The sequence below is a fragment of the Rutidosis leptorrhynchoides genome, chromosome 4 (genome assembly GCF_046630445.1).
Source record: "Rutidosis leptorrhynchoides isolate AG116_Rl617_1_P2 chromosome 4, CSIRO_AGI_Rlap_v1, whole genome shotgun sequence".
NCBI classification, from domain to species: domain Eukaryota; kingdom Viridiplantae; phylum Streptophyta; class Magnoliopsida; order Asterales; family Asteraceae; genus Rutidosis; species Rutidosis leptorrhynchoides.
Window position 1 is genome coordinate 86,883,703 of NC_092336.1, and position 19,414 is coordinate 86,903,116.

The 19,414-nt window shown below is 36.5% G+C and overlaps 2 protein-coding genes across 2 annotated transcripts; both read right to left on the minus strand.

The window, feature by feature from the left end:
- Window positions 1–2,222: 2,222 nt before the first annotated feature.
- LOC139840787 (probable polygalacturonase) lies at window positions 2,223–5,280 on the minus strand. Its single transcript, XM_071831034.1, has 6 exons — window positions 5,266–5,280; window positions 4,842–5,174; window positions 3,961–4,081; window positions 3,633–3,807; window positions 3,470–3,540; window positions 2,223–2,929 (listed from the first exon to the last, which is right to left on the minus strand). Exons 1-6 carry the CDS (start codon window positions 5,278–5,280, stop codon window positions 2,223–2,225), a joined length of 1,422 nt encoding a protein of 473 aa, XP_071687135.1.
- Window positions 5,281–11,431: 6,151 nt separating this feature from the next.
- LOC139843919 (uncharacterized) lies at window positions 11,432–13,928 on the minus strand. The gene is made up of 4 exons (XM_071834103.1): window positions 13,630–13,928; window positions 12,399–12,660; window positions 12,250–12,317; window positions 11,432–11,881 (listed from the first exon to the last, which is right to left on the minus strand). Exons 1-4 carry the CDS (start codon window positions 13,762–13,764, stop codon window positions 11,618–11,620), a joined length of 729 nt encoding a protein of 242 aa, XP_071690204.1. The 5' UTR covers window positions 13,765–13,928; the 3' UTR covers window positions 11,432–11,617.
- Between the last annotated feature and the right edge of the window lie 5,486 nt (window positions 13,929–19,414).

The following is a 19,414-nucleotide window of genomic DNA, read 5'->3' on the forward strand; positions in this document are numbered from 1 at the left end:
TGAGTTCGAGAGGTGATTTTGTTAAGGGGTCGGGGGTAGTTGATGGCAATTTGACTTGTGATAGTATCGAGGCTAAGAGTAGTTCGTTTACGATTGAGTTGGTCGACTTAAAGCTTGATGAATTAAGTTCGGGTCCTTTATCAAAGAAAAGAAGACGTGCGGTTGTTTTGAAACCGGTTGCGGGTGATGAAATTAATTGTGAACTTCTAGATAACTTGGCTAAAGTTGCTACGGGGAATAGTGAGGGTCGAAAATTTTGTATTTGTGCAAACAAACTATGCAAAGGTCATTGTAGGGGTTGGCACGTACACTCTTCCAAGTTTCGGGTTAACGGGGTTAAGAAGCTTTACTCGCAGGGTAATTTGAAGATGAAATGTAAAGCTAAGGATAAGAGTGTAAAGGGTGGAGGTTTTTGTTTGCTTGATTCTAGCGATGAAGATGATACTGGGGGGCGATCGTACTTTCGTGAGTGTAAAGGGGAAGCGCATTGGAGCGGGAGCGGGAGAAAAACTTGAGGGTGTTGGTTTCTTTGACGAATTTAGGAATGGAGGTTTCAATTCGGACGGGGTTGGAATCGAGTCTACCTTCACGTTCAAGGCAAATGCGGTAGATGGCACCAACACTTCTAACGTTGGCTCTTGATTAGGATATTGCTTGTTCTCTGTTTGGTTTATTTTTAGTTTCGTTTTTTTTATTTGTGTTTTTTCTTTGTATTGGTTAGGCCAAGTCAAGTCTCGGTTTTAGTTATGGTTGTTTCGGTTAGGTTTGTTTTTTGCCTTCACTATGTTGTGGCGTTTCTTTTGTAACTCGGTTTTCTTGTCTCCTTTTTGGAGATTAAGATGTTTATAAAGTTATCGTTATTTTGCCCAAAAAAAAAAAAAAAAAAAAAAAAACTTCTTTTGTCAGAGCTTGGTTTTTATTTCAATAACCTCTTAAAATTTTGTCTACTAATAACACTAAAAGCATTTTAATATAATGTCTTTTTTCATTACTCCTTTATTCTTTTCACTAAAAAGAGTTCTTTTCATTTAAAAAGAATTCGAGAATGTAGAATTATTACTTGAGTTTTCTTACCAACGAGTCACTGGCCTGGCAATATTATGGCAAATATTATGATGCATATCGGCAAATATTATGATGCATATCCGTACGATCCAGGTGGACTTAGTTTAATAATTTGGTGGGCTGTTCATACTTGGAAGTTGAACCAAGGATGTGTGGGCCGAAATAAGATATGTGATAATCAAGAACTTGGCTTTCTTTCAAATTTGCCCCAAGAATTAAATTAGGCTATAGTATGCACGTGGGATTAAAGAGCTAAGTCAAGAGTTGTGATAACATTCAAACTCTTGTTGTCCTTATCTTTAAAGTTATCGTTTATTATGTTCCCATATATTTATGTTGACGTTAGTTTTCAGTTTCATCAGTTTTGTTGATTAAGTTATAAAAAAAAATAAGTAAACCGAGAAGGTTTTCTGTTATATTGAACCGAGAAGGTTCTTCGGGTTAAACCGTGAAGGTTTAACAATTTATCTCTCTTTATTGTTTAAGCCATCGATCCCTTTATTCCGCATTATATTAATTTTGAGATTGTGGGTTTTAAGTAATGCGGTTGGCTATTTGTAAACAAGTGTGCTGAAACTATAGTACTAAGCTTTCTACTTGGAGTATATGTAAACAAGTGTGCTGAAGCTACAGTATTAAGCTTTCTACTTGCCTCAAAGATTAATCACAATCTAATTTGATGCTGACTGTTAGTCTGTTACCATTAAAACAACTCAATATGTGATTTTAGCTAAATTTCAATCTACTTTTTATTTTTTATCCACATTTAGTTACATATAACCTAACTAGTCATTGTTAATATACATTGAAGTTATAGATATTATTGTTTCATAGAGTGATTGCATAGCTAGAATCTCACCAGTCACCAACAGATGGAACTATGACAGTCACCATATAGCATAAGATGCAGAAAATGAACAAAATTCTGGTTAGCATATATATCCATAAAACACGATTTAAGTTGATAATAATGTATGCAAAAATAAGAATAATAACCACATTTGCAGTTAAAAACGCATTGCTACAATTTTTTTTTCTGTTTGGAAATCTTTTTTTTTTTAACAATCAAAATTTGTTTGGAAATCATTTAGATAAAAGTGCATGTAACTATGAGTCCAAGTAGAAATTTTATATAATTCTATTAGTTAATATTTATGTTACAAAATAAGGTTAGCAGTAGTAAAAGAACAAGTCTTCAACTCAACTGTATCAACTGGGACCGTATCTAACGGATACTCGCACTCCATTGACCCGTTATCCGGAAAAGCATCACACGTTTGCGGCGTCACATTACTCGAAACACCCGAAATTTCAGTACAATTCCACTGCAGTTTTTTCGGTTTCTCACTCAACCCTATAGTAACATTTGAAAGACAAAATCCGGTAAACGGGTCACCATCAATTCCACCCATATTCCCAGCCATTTTCACATCTTTAGCAACCACATTCCTGTAATTAATCCCGTCAACTTTCGGGAGTGCGTTTGGGTCGTACCCGGGATCCGGGTGCTGCCCATATGACCCAGTCGTCCAAAAAACATACTTCATCGTTTGCAAATTCATTCGGTCCACAAATATGTCTGTAATGTATGCTCCCCTACCAGGAGCAGTTTTAATTCTAACTGCAGATTCGGTATTAATCGCTGAAATATCTTCGGCTCTGATGTTTTTTATCCCGCCTGACATTTCACTTCCGAGTGCAATCATTGCACTATCGGGCGAAATGCAAGTTAGTCTCCTGATGATCATTTGTTCGGTTGGCATCCCGAATTTAATCCCGTATTCGTCCCATCCACTTTTTATAGCTACACAATCGTCACCTGATACTATGAACACATCCTGAATCTTTACATTTTTACAAGAATCTGCAAAAACAGAACGTTTGTTATGTGCAGGATTCGTAAATTTTTTACCTTTGGCCCATTTTAGGCGTAACATAATTTGATTTAGAGCCCGTTCGTTTTTTTTTTTCTTATTAAGTTTTGTTGACTGAATTAATATAAGATGTATGTGAGAAATAAGTGATTAATATATAAGTATTGTTTATTTTGAATTACGGTCTGAATATACAAAATTACCAAATTAACCCTCTATGTAGGGTAGTTAAAAACTTAAAACTTGAAAAGGAGTGATAAATTTTGAAAAATAATGACCTAAATGTAGATTCACATTTATTTGAATTTTATTCATTAAGACGCGTCTTATTTAATAAGTCAAAAACAAACACCCGTTAATGACTCTCTATATTAAGTTCTATTCTCTTAAGCCCATTAATTCAAAATCAAACAACGCCTTATTTTTTTTATAAGTAAATAAGTTGATGGGTCAATATTGTTTTATGTGGTTTTATCACTTTAAACTCTTATATAAAATGTTACAGCTGAAAAGGGTAGACTGATACAAACCTGGATTGATTCCATCTGTATTAGGAGAATCTACGGGTGCTCGAATGGTTAAATCTTGAATTATAATATCACTGCAAATATGGTTCAAACTTGTATTACATTTCACATTAAAGGATTTAAACAAAACATTGTATGATTAATGCCACTCGATTAATCAACCAACCTGCTATAAACAGGATGAACAAACCAAGAAGGCGAGTCAATCAAAGTGAGGTTGGATATTTGAATTTGGTTCGAATATATTAACTCAATCAGGTACGGTCTTGTATACTTTAATTTCTTTTTATGAAACTTTTTCCACCATAACGAACCTTGCCCGTCAATCGTACCATTATAACCTTCAAGAACAAGACTGTACACATCAGTCTATTTTATATGTTAGTTAAACAACATCAAATTTATGAAACTTTCAACAACATATTGTGACATGTACATATTTATTATTATAAAATAAGATATGTAAGATCATATTGTTGTGATTAAAAATATACCTGTAATAATAACATCAGTAAGATGTGATCCACCTATAAGACTGTTAAACCTTCCTCCAGGTCCATCTCTTCCATGACCATATGAAGGCAGTGGTTCAACTACCGGATACTCCGCCTCATCCTGCGCCCAAAATCATTTTTAATTAATTGAATAATAATAATAATTTGTCTAAATTATAGGCATGTCATTTACACTACTAAATTTGATAAATTTACGACAACTGTGCATTAAGTAGTTGTTGTACAAGTAATTAATGCATAATTGTCATATTCGTCAAATTCAATAATGAAAAATATCATTACCCTAAAATTATAGTTTACACTACTATTTTGTTGTTGCATAAAAAAATAACTTTATTAAAAAAGAATGAGATGACTAGTTTCCCAAACCTTAATTATCCTGCCATTAATGTACTACCTCCGTCTCATTCCAATAGGGCAGTATTCCATTTTGGGCTGTCCCATTCTGATAGTCCACTTCCATAAATAGAAAGGAAAGAAGATATTTCATTGGTGTATCTGGAGAGAGAAGATATTTCATTGGTGGAGAAATGAAGTTAGTGGGATTTCCTAAAACTGCGTGTTTTTTGTCTGTGGACTATTGGAATGAGACGGAGGGAGTAAAAGTTTTCAAGTCAAAAGTGTCTTAAATTATTTATCTTTTTGATTATGACTGATATATCGACTACATCAATGGTAAATTGGTGTTACTCTAATTATGAAGTATAAACTGCATGTGAATATTATATACTCGTATTAATTATGTTATGTTAACTACACCTATAAAATTTATTTAATGTAACAATCTTCAATTGCATTTATTTATTTATTTATTTATTTATGAACAGTTATTACGTAGTTGTTAGTCATTACGTATATACCTGAGAGGCAAGAATAACTGCACCGAATTGGATGAACAGTGTGAAATGGTTGGTAAGATTGAAACTACCAGTTAGCCATTTTCCGGGTGGCACAATAAGTTGTGCCCCACCGTTGTCTGCAAACTGACTAAGATTCTTCACAGCGTTTTGAAAAACTGCCGTGTTTGAAGTTTGTCCATCACCATTGCCTCCAAAATCTGTCAAAAAAGCGGTATGTTTTCGACAGTTTATTGCAGGATAAGTTACTTCAGATCCAGATAACACATGTATTCGGCATTCAGTAAAGGAGATCAACTGCAATACTCCAATAAGCAACAAAGCCACGGTGAAATTCTACAAACAAATTTAAATTTAAATTATTAGAAAAGGAAAGAAAGATTTAAAAATAAAGAATGAAAGGATGGAAGAATGAGGAGATAGATACAGTTGAAATGGCCATGGTTACTTATGAGATCATGAGTATACTGTTTGAGAGGTAAGATATTTATAGGCAAGGTTTTACATAAAGAATTTTATTTTATATTTATGAATGAAAAAAAGGTAGTTAATGCATAATAAATAATAATAATTGCAATACAATACAATATCACCTAGCATAAAAATATTACGTTCATATTCTAACGGGCTTTGTCAAGGTAATTGTACATTTAATGTCATGGCTGAGACTAACGTGGCTCTTTCAGGTGGATCCTGATGTTCTGCTGACGCCTCGACATCCGCAGGTAATTCTGCTAGGTAATCAGCAAGTATTTGACCCTTAACCGCACTGCGCGAAGAGAAATTTATTTCATGTTCACCTAATTCAACTGCCCACTTAGCCATTCGGCCAGAAATCTCAGGCTTGTATAACACCTGAAAGAAAAATGATTGCGTTAGTCAATGCGGTAACCCCGGTCATTGCCGCAAAGTAGGCGTTTACCAACCTGTTTGATTGGTTGATCAGTTAGAACCACGATTGGATGTGCTTGAAAATATCGGCGCAAACGCCGCGCCGTATGGACCAGCGCATATACAAGCTTTTCTATTGGTGAGTAGTTTACTTCGCTTGATGTCAGCGTCTTGCTTACGAAGTAGACCGGCATTTGCGTCTGAGAAAAACCTCAGTCGTTAAATTTCTGCGATATAAATAAAGCATGTAAATTAATGGATTACCTTTCCGCGATCCGCGATGAGGACTGAGCTGACAGCTTCCTTCGATGCCGCGAGGTACAGCGTTAGCGTTTCTCCTGATACTGGCGCAGTAAGTGTTGGTAATTCTGCAAGCACCTTTTTCATCTCCTGAAAGGCTGATTCTGCTTCCTGAGTCCATACGAAGTCTTTTTTCTTCAAACAATTTTTCAAAGTACTGAAGAATGGTAACTGTCGTTCTGCGGCTTTCGACAGAAACCGTGTGATAGCCGCAAGCTTCCCCGTTAGACTCTGCACATCTTTCTTTGTCTTTGGAGATGGCAAATTATCAATGGCTTCAATCTTTTTGGGATTGGCCTTGATACCCCGCGCTGTCACCACATGACCTAAAAACTTGCCTTCCTCTTCCCCAAAACTACATTTAAGCGGGTTAAGCTTCATGTTGATCCTGCGCAGAGATGCAAACGTTTCCAGGATGTCCGTGAGCATGTCTTCTTCGGTGTTACTTTTAATTACCAAGTCGTCGACGTACGCTTCAAGATTTCTACCGATTTGGTGCTTGAATGCTGCGTCAATTACACGCTGATAGGTCGCGCCCGCATTCTTTAAACCGAAAGGCATCTTCGTGTAACAATAAATACCCTGCGGCGTATGAAAAGCAGTCTTGTCCTCATCTTCCGCAGCCATTAAGATTTGGTGATAACCCTTGTATGCGTCCAGAAAACACTTGTACCTAAATCCCGATAGTGATTCTACCTTCCAGTCTATCTCCGGGAGAGGGTAATTGTCCTTGGGACATGCCTTATTAATATCTTTGAAATCAACGCACATCCTCCAGTTACCGTCAGCCTTTTTTACCAATACAGGATTTGCAACCCATGTCTGATAACGCACTTCCCGCAGAATGCTTGCTTTGACAAGGTTGTCCACCTCTGCGCACAACCAATCACTGCGGTCTAGAGCCATATGCCGCTTCTTTTGCCTAACGGGTGTCAATGATGGATTAACATTTAACTTATGTTCCGCAATATCACGCGGAACCCCAGTCATGTCTGACTCACGCCACGCGAAAACATCTGCGTTTGCGGACAAAATTCCATGCAATTTGGCCTTTGTTTCGGCTGACAAGCCTGCGCCGATTTTAATTCACTTATCCGGATGCAAGCGATTTGCTATGACTGCACAGTTTGCCAGTTGTTCTCCCACGCTAGGAGTGCTTATAGGCGCAACTGAGCCACACAACTCGGTTGTTTGATGTGACGCAACCGTGGCAACGCCTCCTACTGTGGGAAACTTGATCAAACCATGCACTACCGATGGTATGATGTTGAAACGCCGTATGAAGTTTCTCCCTAGCAGTGCGTTATATCGTGAAGTTGAACGAACCACATAAAAATCGACCAATTCATGCCTGATCGTCTGCGGGTTCCTGTCATCCGCAAGCTCTACCATTAATTCTATTCGGCCTAGCGGCCACGAGTTTTCTCCGGAAAACCCTGATAGCGCAATATCAGGCTGGCGTAACTGCGCTTTGACTTCTGCCGGAAGGAAACGATAACAATGCTCATACATAATATCGACACCGCTGCCAGTGTCAACATGCATGCGCTTAACCTGGATTCCGCAATCAGGGATGCGACACTTGATGATAATGGGCTCATTAATAGAATCAATTGACATTACAGGAGGGAAAGTGATTGGGAGAAGCTCCCAATCTTGGTGATCATTGTACTTTCTCCGCTGGTTGATTTTCTCTGCGTCAACCATGTTAATGGTTAAGTCGGCATTTTTCGCTTTATCAACTTTCTGCTACGCGAAAGTCTTAGACTTCGAAGCCTCTTCTGCGGCCTTTCCCTTGTCCTTTTTAGGTGGTTTTAGATGATCCAATTTGCCCGCGCGAAGCGCCTCCAGAACCCGTTCCATCAAGTTTTTACACCGATTGGTGTCGTGACCATAATCGTCATGAAATTCACAATACTTTTTTTTGTCCCGCTTACCAAATTCCGTAAGCGGAGTTGGGACCGCAAAGGTCGCGCACACCGGTTCGGTTGCCAAAATTTCTTTTGGCGTTTTGGACAAACTTTTAAGCAGCGCATAGTTCTGATTATTGATGCCGCGCTGATTATTGTTTCGATAATTGCCACTTGATTTCCCTTTATCATTCCTGATGGGACCACCGCTAGGATACCTTCCACGAGAGTTGTTACCACGATTTTGATCGCGCGAACGATCATCATCGTCCTTTCTCTCGTTGCGTGAGCTAGCTGTTGGAATGTCATTATCTTCGCCACTCCGCATATAGTCGTGGCATTCATTAAGCGCCTCAGCATAAGTTGTTGGGACTGTATGGCGCAGACGCCTTACCAGTGTTGGATGACGTTCTGAGTTTATACCATGTATGAGTCCGGAAATCTGTTGCTCTGGTTTGAGATCTGGTATACGTAGGCACTCATTAGTATACCTTGTGAGAAATTCGCCCAAAGATTCCTTGGGCTTCTGCACGATGTCATGGCATTCAATGTGAGTGCGCTTGCGTGGTCTCTGATTCTGATATTGCAGTAAAAACTTTGTCCTCAGATCTATAAACCCGGCAATACTACCCGCCGGCAACTTATTAAACCACTCACGAGCAATACCCTGTAGTGTCATAGGAAATATCTGACACGCAACCGGATCCACCCAGCCTTGAGTGCGCATTGCGCCTTCGAAACGCTGTAAAAAATCATCTGGATCGGTCAGGCCATTGTAAGTACCCAACGTGCTAGGTATCTTTGGTGCTGATGGAAACGGGTATGCGGATATATGCGGAGGAAACTTGTCAAAGGTAGTCGGTAGCTCGAAGGGTGGTTTAACAGGATCCCCTTTCAAGTTTGCAAAGAAACGCTTCATCATGTCCTGAACAAAGTCAGGTTGTGAAAATAAGTGAACCATATCAGGAGGTGCGGCCTGCATGAATTGACTTGCAAGATTTGCCTGCCCTTGAACATTTTGCCAAGGTTGACCCTGCATCTGCGGATATAACCAAGGCTGATGCGTTGGAAAAGAGGGATAACTTGAAGACGCAGAGTACACAGGTGGCTGTGAAGGAAGCGAAACCTGTGGCGCAGATATCTGCGAAACTTGAGGATACACACTTAAAAGCCCAACTGTATGCGCTGTGCTTTGCTGCTGCGCTGTTATCGGCGCCCAATGAGAGTTCGCATCTGTGATGACACCAAATCCCCAACTATTAAGTAACGCTTGCGCATCCGCAGAAGTTAAAAATTGTGAAACTGGGCGCGGTGGTTGCCAAGGTTGCAACGGTGTAAATGACGAATTCTGCTGAATGCTCTGCGTATGCAGAGGTATTGAAACAGTGGTACTGTAAATAGGTACCTGGCCGCAGCAAACCACATGCGGCCCCGTTGTTCCACCGCCAGTGCCTGCAAAGATGACCCTTGGATCCACTGACGAAAAGTCCAGCCGCGTGGTTGTGACTGGTGAGTTTGCTCTTGGCGGTGTGACCCCGTCTGAATATATCGGCTTGTACCTCTGAAAGGGTTCGCCGGATATATGTGGAGGGTATATCGTGTATCCCGCCTGAGTAGCGGCCCCCGTAGTCATAACCGGTGTATGTTGACTACCAGACGGTGCGTTCTGAACATCTGTTTGGGTATGTTCCGATGATTCCTCGGAAGTCATGATACTGTTAAAGAAAAAATTCAAAAATTTTGTAAATAACGAGTCATACAATTCAAAACCTTAAAAGAAAAAGCAATTAAACAGTCTTGAATCAATTCGACTCTCAATGAAAGCACCACTTGATCATGCATATTTTAACCGCGGGGTTTAATATGTCTGCTCAATACATAAGGAGGGGTTTAAGGATCTTAGAACGTGGCTCTCCGGTCCGGCTACCTTGAATAACCCTGGCAGACATGATGATGTCGGCGGGGTGGCCAAGTGATTAAGTCCACCTCCGATAACGGTCGTCGATCAAGAGGCCCCAAATAAGGTCGTAGGTACTAGCTTACAAAAGACTAACCTGTTAATCTTGAAAAGATGTTGAATGATGTTGTTTTACGTAATGTGTATCGTATGTGATGGTTACGTAATGTGCTGTGTCCGGTAAATGATGATTAGGGTTTGTATTTATAGGCAAACCCTAATTCTAGAACCGTCCCAGATCACGTTAATCTTATCCATAACTGACTCCCCCAAATCACGGATATAATTATGGAAAAGATATTTACTTGACAGCTAAGCAACCGCCGTACCGGGAACAAAGGCATTCGCACGCCGCATACCGCACACAAGAACACGCATACGCACAATAGTGATTGTCCGCATACACTTGCGGTGCGCCTGCGGCGGTATCATTACTTTTGACATGAGAGATATGCTTATAGGAGTGTAAACGAGCCGAGTCGAGCCCGGATTTAATATATTAAGCGTGAGTTTACTTCGTTTAATATTATACAAATTTGAGTACGGCTCGTTCATTACATTGTTTCGTCTAGAAATGAAGACACCATCAACGGAATTTTTTATGGGGCATTTTTTCTTGGCCTGGACAAAAAAGACAACGAAATGAAAACGTAAAAAAGGTTGTGGAACCAAGAAATAGGCCAAAAGGTAAAAACATGTTGTGGTCTGGAGAAAAAGAGCCCAAATGGTTGATCGAATGTTTCTAAAACGAGAGAAATCAAGAATTTACAGTCGGTTGACTCTTAATGGAGACTCAAAGCATTCTCATCCCTTCGCTATTTGCTCGCTATTGCCATTCCGCCCATTCATCATCGATAACACATTAACACCAATGGCATTCCCTCATCATCGGTGTTTTATTGATGATTCGCCATCCTTCATGTCATCGAATAGCATATTGGATAACACATGTCATCCTTCCCTTGTTTAAATTAGTTGTACATTGTGATTTAATATTCGTACTATGGTCAAATAAATTAATTTAGTGGTTGAGGTCTGTTATTGATGATATTGATTTGTTATTCATTAGTGATGAGGAGAAAATACTGAAGTGGCACTGAGTTGGCAGCATATGATGGATGAAAATGATGTGATGAATGGCAATGCTCTCATAAAAGTTCAAAGAGATGTCAAGCATTTCCAAAGCAATGAAGCATCTATCAACGATACGAAGATGAGTGATAAAGTGGGATGGACGACACATACATTATGTTGGCGACCCTGAAGGATTCTAAGATCAAACCAAACAGAACTTCCCTTATGAGACGGCATGGCGAAGTTCAAAAGATGTCACAAAGTTATACTCCATTATTTATAAGCTATTATGAACATAAACGAACAACAAAATGCTAAATTACACTAAACCTTATAAACCTAAAGCATAGAATATGATTTCCCACCAATTAAAAATAAAATTAGTTGGTAATATCATAGATAAGGGATTTGTCATGTGCATAATTTTCAATCCTAGTTTTCTCTAAATCAAGAATCCACTAAAGTAAGATGGCAAATCAAACACTATAAATTTTCTTCAATCCCATATACTTCAAACTTGTGTAGAACGTTACAAAAGTTTTACATGAAAGACCTTTTGCGAATTTCTTTACCGTCTAACAAATGTCTGTAAAGCTACTACACAGATGAAACAACAAGTGTCTTACATCAGGCATTTCACTCCATATTCAGCGTGGTATTTGAGGTGACAAACTGTGAATCATGTCCTCATCCCCATCTTCAAGTGTACTACTAGTTGACGGTTTTGCACCAGGCGCCACAAGGTTTTTAAACCAAGCAGGTTGTTGGAACCTAGGGGTGGGGCTGCCATTGCTCGAACTACTTGGTGAATCTGGAGGGGCTGTTGTTGTAGTGGTGTTTGAAGTGATGCTAGCCAGAAATTGATATGCCACTTTGCTAGCTGTCACGATCTCTGTTTTAGCTTGTCTGAACTACACTCATGTCCAGAGAAAAAAACAACACTTTTAATCAATATGTTAAAAAATGTTCAAAAAAACACATTAGAACAAGCAAACCTTATTGGATATATCGTCTACATTGTTTAATAAAGTGATTTAGGTGGTCGTATGCATACACACAAATAATACAAACTTACACTACCTTTTGACCATTTTCTTTTCATCTAGATTCTTGATTCTTGATTTTGACCCGTAATCATAACCCAAGTAGTCCATTAATAAAAAAAAGTAACCTAGGATGTGACCTTTTATATATTATATTATATACAAACATAATAACAGTCAACAAACTCAATAAATTTTTAATGTTCCGGCTAGAACGGAAAGCAATAAATACTCACCCGGTAAGCAGTGTTCCCTGCTATTTCTACAGCAGTGTCCCCAGCATTAGCAAACCTGTTGACCCAACCTGTAACAAAAGGTCTAACATTAGTAATACAACAAGTTGGGGCGAATTTTTAAGTACAATATAGAAGATTATTGTGATCACCTGGAAGTTTAGGGACACCGAGTATCTCACAGAACTCATCACAAAAGTGATTACAGTTCTTTGACAGCAAATCATAACAGTCTCCTGGCCATTCTCTACTTAGTTCCCTGAGGATCTGATTAACTTTAGAACGAGTAAGGTCTGTTGTCCCAAGAACAATACATTCTCGATATGTGTACATGGGATTTTTCCCAGATGGACAATTAAACACTCCACTTCCCTCTTCACAATACCCAAATGACCATTCATCATCTCCATAAACCTGCCATACATGCAAGACATCAAGATACATCTCATATACAAGCTCCAAAAAGAATATCAACGCCTAATCAATTCTGTAGGAAACATAACAATAACATTGATGGTTTATATTTTTGTATCTATATATATAGTGTGCGAGAGTTTGAGTGTCTGTGTGTGTGCGGGTCGGTTTCAGAAAGATGTATATGGTCAAACTGTTGGTGTTGGATTGAAATGGACGTACAAAAGAAACTGCGCTACAAGAATCATCTATATACTTGCATCAAAATGGAAAGATGGAGGTTCACTTTCAATACACGTCAAGAAAAAAAGAGTTAACACGTAATGTCACAACTAGAAAGTCCCACGCTGAAAGATCAAGTTCAGTATCACAAGTTCACTACTGCCTCATGCTTAGGTGTCCATGTTAACCATCCGATTATCATATTAAAATTCATTCATTTGACCATTACAAGCATAAACGCTTTAGTTTGTCATGATACTTTCAAAGATGAAACTAACATATCTCCAAATGTGTCACGGATTTAAATTTTGGTCTTATCAGATACTATTACCCTAGGATAGACCTCCATATAAACTCGTTAAAAGCGGCATATAATGGTTAAGTAATAAGTAACTTCCGCGATGTTCACATAGTGATCTTTCTTGCTAAACTTTTGCAACATACAGAGTAAAGCTAACGTCTCACATCAATATACAACAAATTCCTCAAATTCTCAATGAAAAACATAATTTGATCTATCTAATCACATTAATTTTACATAATAAATTACTAATTATTATATCACTACTTCTAATTGGACTCTACACAGTGTATATCCGTTTGTATGATTACAGCATCACAATTACTAATCAACAAATCGAAACCCTAGAGAATAACAACCTAACTGCATTCACTTAATTTTTAATAATAATATAATATTAATAATAATTAATAATAATGAAGTAGTAGTCGTAACAATTAATGAACCTGAACAGCGCTGTGAAAAATACCGCCGAGACCGATTCCATCTTTGAAGAACTTATTGATCTGAACAATAGTGTTGTTAGTTTTCTCTGAATCACTGTTTGTTACATCATATATGTGTAACATCACTTCCGTCATCTTGACCAATTTTTTTTTATTTGATTTTATCTGCACTCAATTCACGCAAAACCTAACCCTAGGTTTGTGTTTAGGGTTTTTAAAATTGAGAAATGAGGGATACGAATCGAAATTGATCAAATAAAGGATAAATGGGGAAACAGATATTGATCGCAGAGGTTTTTCTTTTCGATGGAGCACCGACACGAGATAATATGGGTCTTCATTTTTATAGTAACATTTTAATTTTAATTTTAACCATTTTCATGTTCACACTTTTTTTTTTTTTTTTTTTTTTTTTTTTTTTTTACCAACTCCCAGATCGCAATCTTTTTATCCATAGAAAATTGAGAGCGAAGAGTTTCTTTACTTTTGACTGTTTAACTATGGGTGGAGAAATGACTTTTCTTTATTCTAAGATATAAAAAAAGATTGTATACATCTTATCTTTCTTATACCCCACTTATGTGATATTGAATTTTGTTGTTTGATTTTAATTTTTAATTTCAACATTTGAATATAAATTATAATATTAATTAATTAATTAAAATTTAATTAAATAGTTTCAAGGGTAAGTTTGATAAAACAAAATGATTAAGCATCGAATTGTGACAAGGAAGTGACACTGTAGAAGGTGAATGGTTCGGTTTCCTCATCTCATTTTAGTTTGTTTAATAACTCGGTGTCTATGCAATCTTTAGCTCGAGATGAGGGTGCAATTGGTTTTGTCGAGCCTGAAGTTACACTGAGGTCAAGATTAGGGAGTTCGGCTTTAGAATTCGGTTTTGTTAAGGTTACGGATGGTTCCATTGTTATTTCGGCGTGCGTGTTGCCGAGACAAGATGTGGAGGAGAATGATGAGGGTTCAAATGTTACGGAGAATAACGGTATGAGTATAGCAGTTATTATAAAGAAAATGCTCAAGAATAAAAAGTCGAAGACGGTGCAAGAGGTTCCCTTATTAGACGAAACGTGGTTCGAAGGTTCCGATGTTGGTCGAGGATGGAGAAAATGTTGTGATTGTACCGTCTTGAACTTTCCAGGTAATTGTCAGGCTCAAATCCAATCAAATAAGAAAAGGTCGGGACTCAATTCGTCGAATTCGTCGAATTCGTCGGTGGGTCAAAAGCAAAATGTTCTAGTGGTTGGGGGGAGACTTGTCTTTTGTGGACGGGAAAAACCGATTCGAGCTCGTTTTGCTTTACACGATCTTGAAGAAGATATCGATTACGGAGATGCGGTTCAGTATTTATTTAAAGAAGCTCGGTGGATGGTCGAGTCGAGTCGCTAGCTCTTTAGACGTGGGTAATGATAGGGATGGTGGTGGGTTTTTTCAAGGTTTCCTTAAACTTTGTTTGTTAGCACATTCGTCGGTTACCATGGTCGGTTACCAGTATTTATTTAAAGAAGCTCGTTGGATGGTCGAGTCGAGGCGGTAGCTCTTTAGGCGTGGGTAATGATTCGGATGGTGGTGGGTTTTTTCAAGGTTTCGTTAAACGTTGTTTGTTAGCACCTTCGTCGTTTACCATGGTTGGTGATGGTACATTGAACGTACTTACATATAAGACTATTAATCGTTCAGGCAAAAGAATTCTATGTGACACGTGAAATGTCCCGTTCTTATTGATTAAAAACGTTCCATATTAATTGATTTCGTTGCGAGGTTTTGACCTCTATATGAGACGTTTTTTCAAAGACTGCATTCATTTTAAAACAAACCATATCCTTTATTTCATCAATAAAGGTTTAAAAAGCTTTACGTAGATTATCAAATAATGATAATCTAAAATATCCTGTTTACACACGACCATTACATAATGGTTTACAATACAAATATGTTACAACAAAATAAGTTTCTTGAATGCAGTTTTTACACAATATCATACAAGCATGGACTCCAAATCTCGTCCTAATTTAAGTATGCGACAGCGAAAGCTCTTAATAATCACCTGAGAATAAACATGCTTAAAACGTCAACAAAAATGTTGGTGAGTTATAGGTTTAACCTATATATATCAAATCATAATAATAGACCACAAGATTTCATATTTCAATACACATCCCATACATAGAGATAAAAATCATTCATATGGTGAACACCTGGTAACCCACATTAACAAGATGCATATATAAGAATATCCCCATCATTCCGGGACACCCTTCGGATATGATATAAATTTCGAAGTACTAAAGCATTCGGTACTTTGGATGGGGTTTGTTAGGCCCAATAGATCTATCTTTAGGATTCACGTCAATTAGGGTGTCTGTTCCCTAATTCTTAGATTACCAGACTTAATAAAAAGGGGCATATTTGATTTTGATAATTCAACCATAGAATGTAGTTTCACGTACTTGCGTCTATTTTGTAAATCATTTATAAAACCTGCATGTATTCTCATCCCAAAAATATTAGATTTTAAAAGTGGGACTATAACTCACTTTCACAGATTTTTACTTCGTCGGAAAGTAAGACTTGGCCACTGGTTGATTCACGGACCTATAACAATATATACATATATATCAAAGTATGTTCAAAATATATTTACAACACTTTTAATATATTTTGATGTTTTAAGTTTATTAAGTCAGCTGTCCTCGTTAGTAACCTACAACTAGTTGTCCACAGTTAGATGTACAGAAATAAATCCATAAATATTATCTTGAATCAATCCACGACCCAGTGTATACGTATCTCAGTATTGATCACAACTCAAACTATATATATTTTGGAATCAACCTCAACCCTGTACAGCTAACTCCAACATTCACATATAGAGTGTCTATGGTTGTTCCGAAATATATATAGATGTGTCGACATGATAGGTCGAAACATTGTATACGTGTCTATGGTATCTCAAGATTACATAATATACAATACAAGTTGATTAAGTTATGGTTGGAATAGATTTGTTACCAATTTTCACGTAGCTAAAATGAGAAAAATTATCCAATCTTGTTTTACCCATAACTTCTTCATTTTAAATCCGTTTTGAGTGAATCAAATTGCTATGGTTTCATATTGAACTCTATTTTATGAATCTAAACAGAAAAAGTATAGGTTTATAGTCGGAAAAATAAGTTACAAGTCGTTTTTGTAAAGGTAGTCATTTCAGTCGAAAGAACGACGTCTAGATGACCATTTTAGAAAACATACTTCCACTTTGAGTTTAACCATAATTTTTGGATATAGTTTCATGTTCATAATAATAATCATTTTTTCAGAATAACAACTTTTAAATCAAAGTTTATCATAGTTTTTAATTAACTAACCCAAAACAGCTCGCGGTGTTACTACGACGGCGTAAATCCGGTTTTACGGTGTTTTTCGTGTTTCCAGGTTTTAAATCATTAAGTTAGCATATCATATAGATATAGAACATGTGTTTAGTTGATTTTAAAAGTCAAGTTAGAAGGATTAACTTTTGTTTGCGAACAAGTTTAGAATTAACTAAACTATGTTCTAGTGATTACAAGTTTAAACCTTCGAATAAGATAGCTTTATATGTATGAATCAAATGATGTTATGAACATCATTACTACCTTAAGTTCCTTGGATAAACCTACTGGAAAAGAGAAAAATGGATCTAGCTTCAACGGATCCTTGGATGGCTCGAAGTTCTTGAAGCAGAATCATGACACGAAAACAAGTTCAAGTAAGATCATCACTTGAAATAAGATTGTTATAGTTATAGAAATTGAACCAAAGTTTGAATATGATTATTACCTTGTATTAGAATGATAACCTACTGTAAGAAACAAAGATTTCTTGAGGTTGGATGATCACCTTACAAGATTGGAAGTGAGCTAGCAAACTTGAAAGTATTCTTGATTTTATGTAACTAGAACTTGTAGAATATATGAAGAACACTTAGAACTTGAAGATAGAACTTGAGAGAGATCAATTAGATGAAGAAAATTGAAGAATGAAAGTGTTTGTAGGTGTTTTTGGTCATTGGTGTATGGATTAGATATAAAGGATATGTAATTTTGTTTTCATGTAAATAAGTCATGAATGATTACTCATATTTTTGTAATTTTATGAGATATTTCATGCTAGTTGCCAAATGATGGTTCCCACATGTGTTAGATGACTCACATGGGCTACTAAGAGCTGATCTTTGGAGTGTATATACCAATAGTACATACATCTAAAAGCTGTGTATTGTACGAGTACGAATACAGGTGCATACGAGTAGAATTGTTGATGAAACTGAACGAGGATGTAATTGTAAGCATTTTTGTTAAGTAGAAGTATTTTGATAAGTGTATTGAAGTCTTTCAAAAGTGTATAAATACATATTAAAACACTACATGTATATACATTTTAACTGAGTCGTTAAGTCATCGTTAGTCGTTACATGTAAGTGTTGTTTTGAAACCTTTAGGTTAACGATCTTGTTAAATGTTGTTAACCCAATGTTTATAATATCAAATGAGATTTTAAATTATTATATTATCATGATATTATCATGTATGAATATCTCTTAATATGATATATATACATTAAATGTCTTTACAACGATAATCGTTACATATATGTCTCGTTTAAAAATCATTAAGTTAGTAGTCTTGTTTTTACATATGTAGTTGATGTGTGCAGCGGGGTGTACGAAATAGTATTAATTTAAATACGAAATACGGCGAAATATTACACAAGTTTTAATTATTTATTTAGAGAATGGATATACTTAAACCTTGCTACAACACTTATAGGCAGTGTACCTAATCGTACAGTAGTGTAGTTTTTAGTAAGTCCGGTTCGTTCCACAGGGAATCTTTTTAAACAAAGCTTAACGCTATATTAGTTTACTTTTATAAAAATACAAATATATATATAAGTAATATTATTATTATAAAGGGGGGTTTTTACCGTTTAATGACCGGTTTGTCGATTTTAAAACTTTAGTCGCAGTTAAAACCAAATGTAAAATAATAAATAAATACAAGACTTAAATTAAAGCGTAAAGTAAATAACGATAATGAAATTGCGAATAATAAAAGTGCGATAAAATAAACTTGCGATAATTAAAAAGTACGATAATTAAAAGTGCAATTAAATACAATAACAATAAAAATGCGATAATTAGAAGTGCAATTAAATATAAAATAAAGGAAATTAAATATGAAATAAAAGAATTATGCTTATTTAAACTTCCGTAATCATGATGTTTGACGTGTTGATTTTATTTTTATGCCCATGGGTTAATTGTCCTTTGTCCTGGATTATTTAATATGTCTGTCTGGTTTTTGTCCATAACAGTCCATCAGTCATAAATATAAAGTGCGAGTGTCCTCGTCAAATTATCCTTATACCCGAAGTTAAATATTCTAACTAATTGGGGACTTAAACTGTAACAAGATTTTAATACTTTGTTTAATAATTACACCAGGATGTCGACTGAGTGTAACCCACGGTTTTAATATTTTGTTATCAATTATACCAAGTGTCCTTGTACATAATTTCACCCCTGTTTTAATTATTCTTAGTGGCTATTAATCCATTCCCGTGTCCGGTTAAATGAACGATTATTCGTACATATAAATACCCCGCCCATCGTGTCCGATTGAGTGTATATGGTAATTTATAGGGACGCCCAATTGTAAATCTTTATATTAACATTAACAAACTATCATTCAGTTAAACAAATATAAAGCCCATTAATAGCCCATA

Coding starts and splice junctions, on each gene's coding strand:
- LOC139840787 (XM_071831034.1), bottom strand. Junction 3,808..3,960: donor TACTGATGTTATTATTACAG/GTATATTTTTAA, acceptor TTGTTCTTGAAG/GTTATAATGGTACGATTGAC. Junction 2,930..3,469: donor TACAGATGGAATCAATCCAG/GTTTGTATCAGT, acceptor CTGTTTTTGCAG/ATTCTTGTAAAAATGTAAAG.
- LOC139843919 (XM_071834103.1), bottom strand. CDS start 13,764: ATGACGGAAGTGATGTTACACATATATGATGTAACAAACAGTGATTCA. Junction 12,661..13,629: donor TTTTTCACAGCGCTGTTCAG/GTTCATTAATTG, acceptor CATGTATGGCAG/GTTTATGGAGATGATGAATG. Junction 11,882..12,249: donor CAGGGAACACTGCTTACCGG/GTGAGTATTTAT, acceptor ACATGAGTGTAG/TTCAGACAAGCTAAAACAGA.